Source organism: Neoarius graeffei, chromosome 6, assembly GCF_027579695.1.
Source record: "Neoarius graeffei isolate fNeoGra1 chromosome 6, fNeoGra1.pri, whole genome shotgun sequence".
Classification (NCBI taxonomy): domain Eukaryota; kingdom Metazoa; phylum Chordata; class Actinopteri; order Siluriformes; family Ariidae; genus Neoarius; species Neoarius graeffei.
In genome coordinates, this window is record NC_083574.1 from 43448498 (window position 1) to 43464458 (window position 15961).

The 15961-nt window shown below is 40.6% G+C and overlaps 1 protein-coding gene across 1 annotated transcript in view; it reads right to left on the reverse strand.

Annotated features, from left to right (window-relative positions):
- Positions 1 to 15961, reverse strand: part of LOC132887440 (protein arginine N-methyltransferase 8-B) — a 63343-nt gene that overhangs the window by 26286 nt on the left and 21096 nt on the right. Inside the window, exons 2-6 of the mRNA XM_060922916.1 lie at positions 12278 to 12517; positions 8529 to 8684; positions 3551 to 3614; positions 601 to 743; positions 439 to 526 (exon numbers count right to left, since the gene is read on the reverse strand). Coding sequence (XP_060778899.1) covers positions 439 to 526; positions 601 to 743; positions 3551 to 3614; positions 8529 to 8684; positions 12278 to 12517 — 691 coding nt within the window. The remainder of the gene's footprint in view (positions 1 to 438; positions 527 to 600; positions 744 to 3550; positions 3615 to 8528; positions 8685 to 12277; positions 12518 to 15961) is intronic.

A 15961-nucleotide genomic window follows, 5' to 3' on the forward strand; every position in this document is an offset into this window, starting at 1 on the left:
AAAACAAATAAACATGACTTACAACACGTTCAGCAGAACTTTTTAAAAGCCTTTTGCAATTTATATTTTTGATGTGTAATTCCCTAGTGATGAGGCAGCTCAAGCACAAGACTCAGTAGTTTGTTTGTTTTTTGCTTTTTTAAACCTCCTTGTCTCAAGGCTAATGCAAATGGTTTCAACTCAGATTCTGTTATGGTGTGCATTTTGAGGAGAAGTGAATAAGCTTGCCCAGGGCTTCAGCTTTACAGAGCAATGTCACTCAAATACTGCATGTGTTGACTTTACTGGATTAGTTATCATCACATAGCCTGCAGCGGTGTGACTGGGAAATAAAGTTGTGTCAAATGTGCTGCACAAGCCTGTACTCTCAGCTTTACTGAACACCGTGCTGTTTCTATCTGTCTCTTCCACAGTGTGTGGGTGTGTGTAGGCACTCACAGTGGATCTTGAAGTCCTTATACTGTCTGTCCTCGATGGCCACAACGTAGAGAGCAGCTCGGTCTGGAAACATCAGGCCACCAGGTTTCTGTCAAGATAGCACCGAGACTTACTTTCAAAGCTCACACACACATCCAATCATATACACACACACATACTTACCAGCCACTTATCTCTGGCATAGATGACAGTATTGAGCATGGACTCATAGAAAAGGCAATAACCCATCCATTCTGAAATAATAATGTCCACCTGGTCCACTGGCAGCTCCGTCTCCTCTACCTTTCCTTTAAAGATGGTGATAACTGCAACATAAAACATGAGCTATAAAAACCTACACAGAAACCTTGGATAAATCTGACCCCGTGTCTGAAATTGCTCACTCGTTCACTACGCCCGTCTCACTACATAGGGAATTACTATATAGAGGACTGTATCAAGGGGCGGCACGGTGGTGTAGTGGTTAGCGCTGTCGCCTCACAGCAAGAAGGTCCGGGTTCGAGCCCCGTGGCCGGCGAGGGCCTTTCTGTGTGGAGTTTGCATGTTCTCCCCGTGTCCGCGTGGGTTTCCTCCGGGTGCTCCGGTTTCCCCCACAGTCCAAAGACATGCAGGTTAGGTTAACTGGTGACTCTAAATTGACTGTAGGTGTGAATGTGAGTGTGAATGGTTGTCTGTGTCTATGTGTCAGCCCTGTGATGACCTGGTGACTTGTCCAGGGTGTACCCCGCCTTTCGCCCGTAGTCAGCTGGGATAGGCTCCAGCTTGCCTGCGACCCTGTAGAACAGGATAAAGCGGCTAGAGATAATGAGATGAGATGAGGACTGTATCATGAGCTCATTGGTAAAATAATAATAAAAAAAAAAGTTTTTGGACACTATTCCATTGCGCTGGTATTTACGTCATTACTGTTGCACAATTAAAACATGCCATATCAGTCAGCTGGTGGGTTTTCAAAATAATAAATACATGCATCTATTTTTGTGATAAATCCATTATACCGAGTGTATTTCCCACATTAATCAATACAAAGTACCTGCATCTTTGTTTTTTTTAAATCAAGGCTGAATACTTTCTTCTTTGCCGCTGCCTTTTATTAAATCAAATTTGAAACTTTTAATTTGACTTCTTTCAGCACGACCACGGGATATATTGCTTGGTTAGTGACCATCGGTTGTACACTACTTTTCGTGATGCATTGTGGGATACTTTGAGTGCACTATATAGGGTGTAATAATCCTCACTATCGTTTCGGACAGCACTATAAAATGGCGTCCTCACTACATAGTGCCCTATATAGTGAGTAGGGAGCGATTTTGGACACGGTGAGTCTCCATGAACATTTCAACAAACACATGATCTCATTTTTGCAGAACAGCTTGAGTGTGTGTGGGCTGTGGTGATTTTATACGCATATGTAACCACACACATACCTTGATGTAATCACACATACAGTTGATTGTATTTTGATCCAAAGCCGATCATTCACTGATTGATTGATTTTCATTCAAGGGTAAATGAAGGTGATTATACTTTAAAAAGAAATTACTTAATAGATTGGTTAAAGCATTATATTATTATAGAACTTTAAGTCATGTATAAAATCAGAATAAAGTCTTGTTTAAATTATTATTTTTTCAGTTAGCTCAGTGTGGCCTTGGAAATATTGGTAGAGTGAGCCCTGAATGTACCGCAAGCTGGCCTAGTGGTTAGCGTGTGTCCACCTTTCGACTGGGAGCTCGTGAGTTCTACTCGCGGTTGGGTCATACCAAAGACCATCATAAAAATGGTACCTACGGTATTGCCATCTGGCAAGGCATGCTGCAATACAGGGGTGAGTGGGGAGTCAAACTCGTCTGGTTACCAGAGGACCAGCCCCCCATTGTAACCCTAGCTGTATAATAGGTGAGAGGCTGAGGGCTATAGAAGCGGAGACCAGCGCCTTAAGGGCCTGGTTAGTACTGGGATGGGAGACTACCTGGGAAGACCAGGCACAGGAGGGATTTTGACTTTGAAGACCTGAATGTTTTTTTTTTTTTTAAATGACATCAATATTTCACGTTGGAAATATTGGTGAAGACTTGAAACTGAAAGGGTTTATATGGCCCAATAGAAAATATTGGTGCAAATGAGGTCTTGTATGGTGAGATATGTGAACCAATCAGAATTCATTATACTTGGTAAATTGTATCAAACTTTGTTAGAACACTATAAAAATTAATGCTTTGCATTTTGGAAGTCAGATCATTCTGCGGACTGACTCGGCTTTTACCGATTGATTTAATAAAAGTCTAAACTTTCTGCAAACTCTTTGACTTTCTTGCTTGGGAGAGATTCCACGACAGGGCATGTTTTCTATCTTGGTGTGGCCCGAATATCAGGTCCCTCCTAGGAAAACTGGTTATTTGTTTGTTTGTTGCCATAAGGTGTCCTTTGGGTTAATGAAGTTAAGGTTCAGGTTAGATTTGAGCACAGCATTAATTAGCTGCATTAATAATTATATCTGTGGATGATCCTCACAAGGATAGTAAGACAAATTTGGCTTTGGTAAGTGAGCAAGGTCACTCTATCCCAAAACTGGCATTTTTATTACAGCCCAGCTTTCAATCAGCTTCCTTGGGGAGTTATTGAATTTTGTTTTGGTAAGAGAAGACTTTGTCAGCAAGAAACCTGAAACATCCCATACCCTTCACCAGCTGTCCTGCCAGACTCTAGCTCTGCTCCAAGGCCTCAATTTGATAAAAAGCTAAATTCTTAAATAACAACACACATTTGTGTCTTATTTTACGCATATTTGCAAAGATGAATGGTGCTTGCCATGGTTGTTTAAAGTATTGTGGTTGGCTCAATGTAGTTTGCATTCCCTTCTGGATTTCATATTTACAAGACTGAATGATAAAGCTCTTATTCATAATTGTCTATTTGTGTCCTGTCTGTTGTGATATTTTCATGTCTTCTGTCATTCATTGTTAAGTATATTTCACAATTCATCATTATTTGTACAGCTTACTTGTTAATATGTTTCCTTTACATGTACTTACACCCATCCACTTACATGGATTTATAGTATACCGTACATACATATACACACAGTAAACAGTCACAGAGCCCTTACCACTGTCCAGGTGATTGGCTTTGATTATTTTCTCAGAGTACTCTGATATACTGGAGCATTCAATCTGAAATGACAAGATCAGCACCAACAGAAGATCATTTACATTTAGATTTATGTCACTTATCAGGTGCTCTTTTCCAGATCAACATACAGAAATACTGTACTTTGTTATTTACTTGGAAAACAACTACTGCTACTATACCGTAGATCAGCCGAGGTCTAAATTACTTTCAATATTTCAGCCTGGTTTGGGTCACTATCGAACATTCATGGCAACCTACTAAACAAAATCATAACATTGAGCAATAAAATAATTGGATTGGAGCAGGAACCACTTATCAGCATCTACGATAGAAGGACTAAATTAAAAGGAACACAAATAGCCTTGGACACACACACACACACACACACTGCACAGTCAGTACTGTCTTTTACCTTCAGGTCAGAGATACAGATCATTCAGGACTAAGAGAGCCATGTCAAGTTTTGTGCCTACATCCATTAGACTAACAAATGGTTGATTTTTTTTTTTTTTCAAATACCAATATTTCAATATTCCTTTAATTATTTATTCCTTTTTTATTATGTGCTATTTATTGTGCTTTGTCAGCTTTATGTTCCCCAGTTAATTGGTCCATGGGGTGTGTTGTATGCGATGCGTGTATGTGTAGGTAGGTGAACTGGGTACGCACCAATGCTTTTCCCATATGAAATTCCTAACAGAAAAATAAAGTTCTTTGAATTGAATTGAAATATAACAAGCTTAGGAATTGGTGCTAATAAACTCTCAGACATAAATCAAACTAAACTGTACTTTTTCTTGTTGCTGGGTGGTATTGTCAAGGGGATATCTTTTGTACCTTCAGTGAGTATCTGTACCATTAAAATAATTTAAGGTACAACCCCGATTCCAAAAAAGTTGGGACAAAGTACAAATTGTAAATAAAAACGGAATGCAATGATGTGGAAGTTTCAAAATTCCATATTTTATTCAGAATAGCACATAGATGACATATCAAACGTTTAAACTGAGAAAATGAATCATTTAAAGAGAAAAAATTAGGTGATTTTAAATTTCATGACAACACATCTCAAAAAAGTTGGGACAAGGCCATGTTTACCACTGTGAGACAGCCCCTTTTCTCTTTACAACAGTCTGTAAACGTCTGGGGACTGAGGAGACAAGTTGCTCAAGTTTAGGGATAGGAATGTTAACCCATTCTTGTCTAATGTAGGATTCTAGTTACTCAACTGTCTTAGGTCTTTTTTGTCGTATCTTCCGTTTTATGATGTGCCAGATGTTTTCTATGGGTGAAAGATCTGGACAACTTGGGTCGTCCTTCTCCTCTTTAGTCCGAATGACACGGCGTCCCTGATTTCCATAAAGAACTTCAAATTTTGATTCGTCTGACCACAGAACAGTTTTCCACTTTGCCACAGTCCATTTTAAATGAGCCTTGGCCCAGAGAAGACGTCTGCGCTTCTGGATCATGTTTAGATACGGCTTCTTCTTTGAACTATAGAGTTTTAGCTGGCAACGGCGGATGGCACGGTGAACTGTGTTCACAGATAATGTTCTCTGGAAATATTCCTGAGCCCATTTTGTGATTTCCAATACAGAAGCATGCCTGTATGTGATGCAGTGCTGTCTAAGGGCCCGAAGATCACGGGCACCCAGTATGGTTTTCCGGCCTTGACCCTTACTCACAGAGATTCTTCCAGATTCTCTGAATCTTTTGATGATATTATGCACTATAGATGATGATATGTTCAAACTCTTTGCAATTTTACACTGTCGAACTCCTTTCTGATATTGCTCCACTATTTGTCAGTGCAGAATTAGGGGGATTGGTGATCCTCTTCCCATCTTTACTTCTGAGAGCTGCTGCCACTCCAAGATGCTCTTTTTATACCCAGTCATGTTAATGACCTATTGCCAATTGACCTAATGAGTTGCAATTTGGTCCTCCAGCTGTTCCTTTTTTGTACCTTTAACTTTTCCAGCCTCTTATTGCCCCTGTCCCAACTTTTTTGAGATGTGTTGCTGTCATGAAATTTCAAATGAGCCAATATTTGGCATGAAATTTCAAAATGTCTCACTTTTGACATTTGATATGTTGTCTATGTTCTATTGTGAATACGATATCAGTTTTTGAGATTTGTAAATTATTGCATTCCGTTTTTATTTACAATTTGTACTTTGTCCCAACTTTTTTGGAATCAGGGTTGTACAAAGACAACATATCAAATGTTGAAACTGAGATACTTTATTGTCCTTTGAAAATATATGCTTATTTTGAATTTGATGTCAGTAACACATTTCAGAAAAGTTGGGACAGGGGCATGTTTACCACTGTGTTGCATCACCTCTACTATTAACAACACTCTGTAAACGTCTGTGAACTGAAGAGACCAATTGCTATAGTCTGGAAAGAGAAATGTCCCATTCTTCCCTGATATGCAATTTCAGTTGCTCAACAGTTCGGGGTCTCCTTTGCTGTATTTTGCGCTTCATAATGCACCAAATGTTTTAAATGGGAGACAGGTCTGGACTGCAAGCAGGCCAGTTTAGCACCTGGACTCTTTTATGCGCCATGCAGTTTTAATATGTGCAGAAAGCGGTTTGGCATTGTTTTGCTGAAAGAAGGAAGGCCTTCCCTGAAAAATATTTTGTCTGGATGGCAGCATATTGCTCTGAAATGTGTATATATCATTCAGCATTAATGATGCCTTCCCAGATGTATAAGCTACCCATGTCATGTGCACTAATGCACCCTCATACCATCACAGATGCTGGGTCTTGAACTGTGCACTGACAACCAGTCGGATGGTCCCTCTCCTCTTTAGCCTGGAGGACGTGATGTCCATGATTTCTAAAAAGAATTTCTACCTTTGATCCGTCAGACCTCGGGGACAATTTTCCACTTTGTCTCAGTCCATCGTAAAAGAGCTCCGGCCCAGAGAAGGTGGCGGTGTTTCTGGATATTGTTTATATCTGGTTTTAACTTGCATTTGTGGATGCAGTAATGAACTGTTTTCACAGACGATGGTTTTCTGAAGTGTTCCTGAGCCATACAGTGATTTCCACTACAGACACGTGTCTGCTTTTAATGCAGTGTTGCCTGAGGGCCTGTAGATCACAGGCATCCAATGTCAGTTTTCAGCCTTGTCTCTTGCATACAGAGATTTCCCCAGATTCTCTGAATCTTTTAATGATATTATGTGCCATAGATGATGTGATCCCCAAATTCTTTGCAATTTAATATTGAGGAACGTTATTCTTAAATTGTTGCACTGTTTGCCCACGCGGTCTTTCACAGAGCAGTGAACCCCTCCTCATCTTTACTTCTGCGAGACTCTGCCTCTCTGGGATGCCAATCTTGTTACTGACCTGTTGCCAATTAACCAAATTAGGTTTTTTTTGTTTGTTTGTTTAGCATTACACTTTCCAGTCTTTTGTTACCCCTGTCCCAACTTATCTGAAACGTGTTGCTGACATCAAATTCAAAATGAGCATACATTTTTCAAAAAACAATAAAATTTCTCAGTTTTACCATTTGATATGTTGTCTTTGTACTATTTTCAATTAAATATAGGGTTTCCATGATTTGCAAATTATCGCATTCTGTTTTTATTTACAGTTTACATAGCATCCCAACTTTTTTGAAATTGGGGTTGTAGATATACCAGAGCTGATTTAAACACACAAGCACACAAGGTTTTATTCCTCTCCTTACCCTTTATTCACGATACTATCCAAGTTCCCCTGTGCTCATTAGAGTAAGCCATGAGAACTCTCCTTAGGATTTAACAATGACTGACTCCACACTCAAAGGTCTGAGGTACATTGTGGGAGATAGGGCATTAATGAGAACACTCCATCTTGGCTATTATTAGCATGTTTTTCTCAAGGGAAAGAAGGTTGGATGGAGAGTAAGGAGAAATTTAGATTTAGGCTGTCAGAATTTTTGCTTTCTCTCTGTATTATGTACCCTTCATTAGAGTCTGCAGCATTTCCCAAGCACAGACAGACCACATGGGTGACTATTTCACTTGCTCTCAGAGAGAAAAATACATAACGCAGAAAAGAGCAAGCTGAACTACAGATGACAGCTGAACTGCAATAAGAAGTGCTCCTATCTCACCCAGCACATTACCCTCCACTGAAGAGGAGAGGTGTTTGACACATTATCAGAGGCAAGCACAGTCACTCTGGGACTTAATGATGACAATGTGCCACTCCCTTTGATTTCTGTGTGATTGTGGATGAAGGCTTGTTGAAACTTCTCCACCATCTTTTAACTCTTTCTCACTGTCTCAATTTCTCTCTGCATTGCCACTTTTACAACCTAGATATACACATATACACACCCCAATTAAAAAGTCAGTTTCTGCATTTCACAAAATGCTTATACAGCTGGTTTTGAAGCACCGGGTGAATTAAATCTTGAGCAGTACACTGTGTTCTCAAAAAAATTGATGCATATTGTAAGTGACAGATGCAGATTACTGCAGTGTACAAACTCATTTCCTCAATATCTTGGACATTAATATTACAAGCCTGAGTAAACCCACAGGTTCATCCTTCAATTTAGGATTTCAGTGCAGGCATTTGTATCAGTGAACGCCAACGCATGATGGCCGTACACACTCAATCAACTCTTTGGCATTTAGCTCCGAGGAGGCACTTCAGGGAGATACTGATTACCCCAGAGTAGCTACTTCAGAGCAGCAAGGTGAACTCGACTGTCACATGGCATAGACGCAGAGGAAAGCCGCCTCTGCTGACACTCATAATATAAGCTGGAAGTGTCGGGTACATTTGAGTCTGCCAATGAAGTGTGAGAGTGCTGGTACAGTAACAGAGGTAATAATCTGCTCGTTCTCCAGAGAAGAGCAGCTATCCATGATGCTATTTTGGTAATAAAACTCCAACATAGCAGCGCCCTGCAGATTTGTCGAGATCCAGCCTTCTTACCCCATACACGTGCTTGGCACCGGCCTTGGCAGCAAACATGGACAGGATGCCAGTACCACTCCCTACATCGAGCACAATCTTATCCTTGAAGACGTGTTTGTTGTGGTACATGGAGTTCCTGTAGGTCAGTGTCCTGACCTCATCCTTCAGCATTTCCTACAAGCCAAGACAATTACGACTCTAATCAATCATATGTGAGTCTTAACTGATTGAATAATAAATATCTAGTAATTACACAGCCTTATAACATAAAGCCTATCAGTAACACTTTACTATAAGATCCACAAATAATTCATTCTAATGATAAATTAATACATAACACATCACCTCAGGCTTGCTCATGAGGGATAAATTTATTAATTCACATGTTTAAAATCTATATATTTCTGTAAAGCTGCTTTGTGACAGTGTCTATTGTTAAAAGCACTATATGATTAAACTGACTTGACATAAAATAATGAAGCAAATACACTAACTGACCAATTCATTCGGACCACCTATACACTTACACATTCATCCAATTATCCAATCAGCCAACCATGTGCCACCAGAGCAATGCATGAAAAGTTGCAGAAAGAGATCAAGAGCTTTAGTTAATGTTTACAGGAAATATCATAATGGGGTAAAATGTGATTTCAGTGGCTTTGGCTGTGGTTTGACTATTAGGACTAATAGGTTTGATTATTACACAGGTCAGAGGAGATTAATTAGATTAGGTTTGGCATGCTATGCGTTCTGAAATGCTTTTCTTCTCACTACAATTGTACAAAGTGGTTGAGTTTGTATAGACTGTACTGTCCGCTTGAACCAATCTGGTCATCAGCAGGACTTTCTGCCCAGAGGACTGCTACTCAAGTGCAACTGCAACTGAATCCATTCAAGCATGTGGGAAGAACTATAGCACAGGCTAATAAGACTAGTTCCTAAGGCCTGACTTAAAGTTGTGTGTCAAGCTAATTTTAGAACACTTAATATAATCTTCTGTTTCATACCACAGTGCTTCATTTGCATTTATAATACATCAGTTGTTTGGGTTTAATTTAGAATTGGGGGTCAAATTGTCTGAAATTATATTACAGCCTGTAATTTGGATTAAGTCAAATTTGGGTTGTCTTCAAACATACAATTCATAATATAAATGATTTTTTATTAACTGCAAGTCATTATAATAATTAACAGAAGGAGTTAACAAGATATTAAGACTTAACTATTATCATTATTATTGGTGACTCATGTTGCATGACTCAAGCCTAGGTCACAACCTGACGTACGATTTTTTGGCCGTGCGATTTTTGGCGTTTCCCAAATCGCTGCGGTTTTTTTTGTTCATGGAGAAAGACGCACGTTGGCCGTAAGTTTGTCTTGCAACCTGAAAAAAAAACGTAAGCGCCCGTAGAGTTTGTTTGACATGACAAAGAACCTCTGCGGCCAGTCTACGGCTCGAAAATCAGCACGTCACACGCGCGCCCTCTGTGCGTTTCTTGCGTTTTTTGCACGTAGACCGGCCGTAGGAGCACGTACGGCGGGTTGTGACCTAGGCTTCAGATGCTGCTAATGTATACTTCACAATTATTCCATGTAATTGAGTCGTACATGAGCTGATAACCGACGAGGAGCATAACGCTGAGTCGGTTATAAGCTATGTATGACCAGATTGAGTGGAATAACTGTTTTATTCTATCCACATTCACTGGATTTTGAGAAACAGAACATTTTTATTTTTATATTTTGCAAATTTGATAAATAAAAAGTTTATACAAAACGTCCAGCAAAATCATTTCCGCTTAGAATGTAAACAAACTGGCGAAATAACAGTAAGCAATTTGTGAAAAATGCGATAATAATTCTCATCTCATTATCTCTAGCCACTTTATCCTTCTACAGGGTCGCAGGCAAGCTGGAGCCTATCCCAGCTGACTATGGGCGAAAGGCAGGGTACACCCTGGACAAGTCGCCAGGTCATCACAGGGCTGACACATAGACAATCATTCACACTCACAGTCAATTTAGAGTCACCAGTTAACCTAACCTGCATGTCTTTGGACTGTGGGGGAAACCGGAGCGCCCGGAGGAAACCCACGCGGACATGGGGAGAACATGCAAACTCCACACAGAAAGGCCCTCGCCAGCCCCGGGGCTCGAACCCAGGACCTTCTTGCTGTGAGGCGACAGCGCTAACCACTACACCACCGTGCCGCCCGCGATAATAATTGTTGGAAAAAAAAAGATACGTTCTTATCATCAAATACTTTTATTCTACATTTTGTTGCCTTTTTGTATTTTGGGAGGTTTTCGAGTTGAATTTTTATTTTGTCCTCGGTTGGTTCAGCAACATGGTCCACCATTTTGTTTTTCTGTACCCATAGTATATCAGCTGATATCCTAGTAGTAGAGTAGCCAATCAGAGTGCGCGATTGCTCATATCCAGTGAATGTGGATAGAATAAACTTAATTATTTCCCAGTGTGCTAAGGATTATAAAAGCAGTAGTTAAGTATTAATATATTACATATCTATGGACCTTATAGTAAAGTATCACCAGTATGTCTTTTGGAGATTTTTACTGAGACTGGAGGAAATAACAGAAATGCACACATGTAATTATCTCCTAAATGTCACAGTAATTGCAAATCTTCTCAGCATGGTTTCAGACCTGTATGAAACAACAGTTTATTTAATGATGCTGTGTTTGAGAACAATGTTTGTTGCATTTGTTTCAAATTTAGAAAAGTACATACTGTATATATATTAAGAATATACTGTAAAAGAAATGGGTTAAAATACCTGCTCTACATATATGAAAAATAAAAGTGCACCTCACAAATATCTCTAGGTCACACTGGAATCTCCTTGGTATGCACTGCTTCTTTTGACCTACCCTGTGTCCAAAATCACTCACTATAAAGTGAGTTCACCATTTTGTAGTGCTGTCCAAATGTTTAGTGAGAATTATTACACCCTATATAGTGGACTCATAGTATTCTACAATGCACTGTGAAAAGTAGTGTACAACCGATGGTCACTAACCAAGCAATATATACCATCATGCATTGCGGTCGCACTGAAAGAGAAAAAAGTGTGTTGGGGGTGAATGGACGGAGGAAGAAACACATTATAAACAGACATTCAAGTACAATTAAAAATAATAAGAGAATAGAAAAAAGCTAAAATAGAATAAAACGGATCGAATATAAGAATAAAAGTTAGAACGCAGAGTGAGAAATTAATCAAAAGCCTCAAATTTGATTTAATAAAAGGCAGCGGCAAAGAAGAAAGTATTCAGCCTTGATTTAAAAGAACTGAAAGATGCAGCAGACGCAAAGTACTTTGTATTGATTAATGTCGGAAATGCGCTCAGTATAATATGGATTTATCACAAAAATACATGCACGTGTTTTTATTATTCTGAAAACCCACCAGCTGACTGATCTGGTACGTTTTAATGTGCAACAGTAACGACATAAATAACGGCGCAGCGGAGTAGTGTCCGAAAGTGTGTGTTCATTTTACCAATGAGCTCACTATATAGTCCTCTATATAGTAATTCCCTATATAGTGAGTAGGGAGTAGTGAATGAATGAGTGATTTCGGACATAGGCCTCGTCTTCTCCCTCTATACTCTGTGCATTTCCCTGATTTCAAGTCTAAATCATTATACCTAAACAGGAATACTGTAATCTGAAAGCACCTACAGTACACCCTCGTGGAATACTCAGACTTGACAGAAATCATGACAAAACTTCATCCTACCTCATGGATGCCGAAGTGAGCGTAGGAGTCAAAGTAATAGTCTCTGGAGGTCATCTCTTCTGGATTGAGGAACTTGGCCATCTTGCCTCGGCCAGGACAGTTGGGCAGGGATGCTGCATGGGGAGTGTGTGCGTTGTGTGAGGGGTGTGTGGGCCGTGGGGCATGGTTGACCGAGGGCACTGGTTTAGGCAAAGGAGAAGGCTGTACTGAGTGAGATGGTGCTGAACTGAGGGGCTGCTGCTGTTAGAGCCGACAGGAAAGAACAAGAAAGACAGAAAAAGACAGAAAACGAGAAGAAAGATTACTGTGGTACTCATGAGCTATATTTAGACACAGCACCATAGAATTATCTTTCATGACCCATTTGTAATGTCCTAGGGTGCTTTTTTTAACCTATCACCACAATCTATACCACCACTGCAATATCAAGCCTTCACTGCTTTTCAGACAGTTTCTATATCGAGTGCAGAGATACCCTATTTCCTCAAATAAAATAATCCTCCTCCACATGCAGGCTGTCTAGCATCTCTGTGCAGGCTGTGTGAGACAGTGGGGGAGTATTTGAATACACTAACAGGAGGGTCAGGGCTGGAAAGAAAGCAGCCGGTGAAAGGAGAGGGACATACGGTGAGCCTCTCTTGCTCTGATTAACATATTCAGTACCTACAGAGAGAAAGAGAGAGAGAGAGAGAGAGAGAGAGAGAGCACAAGGGACAATAGAGCTCTCACTACTAAGATAATGCAGCGGATTAAACAACACCTGCATTAAAGTAGACAGAATGAAACCAAGACCTATGCGAGACCCATTAACAGTGATGTGGTGTATCCTAATTGAAAATAAATATACTGTACACATCTGCCAAAGCACTGTGTTCTGGAGGCACACCATTCACTAAAAGCTGGGTCATGTATTCCTGTGATGTATTGTGCTCAAACAAGTCGGCTCTTTGAGCCCATGCTTTTAGATGAACGCTGAGGTTTGTCTTTGGTAAATGAAGACGATTCAATTTTATTTGTAAAGTACTTTTTTACCAATAGACCCTGTGATGAAGTGGCTTTACAGAAATCCAGATGTAGGTTTAGATCCCTAATGAGGAAGAGAACATTTTCCAAATTGGGCCCCTCATCCACACCGAGTCCATACTTGATCTCATTTAAGGGTCAACCATAGATCTTTGCATGGTCATCTGAACCCTTGGACTCCCCTGATGGCAGGCCTGGTCCCAGTTTAATCAAAATACATCCAATGGGACATTTTAGCACCACTGGTCCTTTCAGTATAACTATTAATATACTATAATTATTTAGAACCAAATCTAGCCATTATGTTGAGACATTAGCGCTCTCTCAGATGTGTTAAACCATGTCACAAAAGACTCTTTGCTTTACTGCAATACAAAGGCAAACTGCAGTATCTGCATATTGTGTCGGTGGCAAAAGACGGTCCAATAGAGAATAGGTGACGCTATTGGACCGTCTTTTGCCACCGACACAATATGCAGATACTGCAGTTTGCCTTTGCACGGCAGTTTACCACTCGGGTGATTCTCACGAAATCTTGGTTTCAAAGATTTCAAACATGAAATTTTTCAAAACAAACAAAACATATTTTCCAAAACAAGTCCTTAAAACTCTCATCACTGCAACAGTCTGAAAATGTCAAGACCCTTGGGAAAGCTAATACATTTTCACATTTTTACAAACTGCTTATTAACAGCCATGCACAGTTCCTCAAAACTCTGAAATGATGCATATTTTTAAATTTACGTTTTATTTTATTTTGACTCATGTCTCTGATTTAAGGCAATACCTTCTGCAATCTACAACCTAACATTTTTGATATTTCATTGATACCTGACACATTTTCAAAATGACAGAAGAAGAAGCCTTTATTTGTCACATGCGCACTCATGCACAGTGAAATTTGTCCTCTGCATTTAACCCATCTGAAGCAGTGAACACACACATGCGCACACACACACATAGCCAGAGCAGTGGGCAGCTATGGTACAGTGTCCGGGGAGCAGTCAGGGGTTAGGTGCCTTGGTCAAGAGCACTTCAGCCAAAACCGCCCCACGTTAACCTAACCGCATGTCTTTGGACTGTGGGGGAAACCCACACAGACATGGGGAGAACATGCAAACTCCACACCGAAAGGCCCCCGTCAGCCACTGGGCTTAAACCTCTTGCTGTGAGGTGACAGTGCTAACCACTATACCACCGTGCCACTTGTGAATAGCTTCTGCACATGCATTTAAATCAAACTCGTACTTTTCCATTCATTCAAATTAATATTAAAAGAACACCTGTTGCAGTAATGATACATAGGTTTCAGAAATGGGTTTGATGAGTTCAGTAAAGATAACAAGTGTACTAAGACTGTGGTGTGCTTAAAAACATAAAATTTAATGTAGAAAACAAATGAGATAATAGTGGCACGATCAGGGATTCAAGTTAAAGCAACTGCGTTTTGCAGTGCTTCAAAAGTACATCATTTACACTGGCTAGGGCTCATCATCAGTAATGTTTCCTTGCATCATCTGGTGTTTCACATTGATCAGGCCTTAGGTTGTGTCCTTGCAGCAACCTTCCACTGATCTGATCTCTTGATCCAGACCCATCTTAATGTGCTCTCTGTAGCTTCCTTGTTGTTATGGATGGCTCGTCTCCTTCTTTTACCCATGATACCAAGTGCAGAGCGATTGCCCTGCAAAGCCTCTACAGGCAAACACCTCACCCTCAAGCCTTGTCTGTGACAGTCTCTGACTAGACCTTCATACTTCTCCCTCTTCCATTCAAAGGCATCCTCCACTTGATCCTCTCAGGACACCATTAGTCCCAACATAACTATGAACTTCATTGTTTCCAATACCAGGACCATGTCTGGTCGGAGTGTGGTCTTTGCAGTGTGTTGGAGAACTTAAGCTACTTCTTCAAGTCCACCAACAGCTGCCAATCCCAGGCTGCACTAAGGAGTCCTGATTGTGTTTTTAGTGTTCTCCCTAGCTTTTCTCCAGGTCTAACTTGGGAGATTGTGGGCATAGTAGATTTGGAATTTCTCATGGTACCGATGGCATGACAGATGGTGTCTGCGATAGTCTTCAACACCTGATCATGCCCCCAGTGTTACTGCCCTTCAGCCAAAGCTTTTGAGCAACTGCTCAAAATGTACTCGAGTCTCCCCCTCCCATGGCAAAGTGGGCATTCTGGTGTTTCTGCCAAGCCCAAGCAGTGCAGGTTGAAAGGGTTGGGAAGAACATCATAAAACTGATTTGAATCAAGAACTTGATGTGGTGTGGTTTTGCCTGCCAAAGGTCAGTCCACAACATCGTCTTCTCCTCAACTGGTTCCCATCTAGTCCATGCACCTTGCTGCCTAATCCCTACTGGTCTGCTATACTTCTCCCCCTCAGTCTCAGCTCTGTTATCATCCTGGACTAGCTGCCAGTGTTCCTTCCCATGGGCCTTGTCATAGCATGGGGTTTGGGTGGCTCCCAACCCAGCTCTTCCTCTGGCCACTGTTCCCATGAGGTCCCTACGGTGCAGTCTTGACTCTGCCTGTGCCATAGCAATCTCTGCTCTCCACTTCCTGCTAGTCTTAACTGTCACTCCTGCCTCTGGAACTTTAGTCACTCAAGTCTTCATACTGTAATACCTCCCTTGCCCACATTATTTTACCACCTCG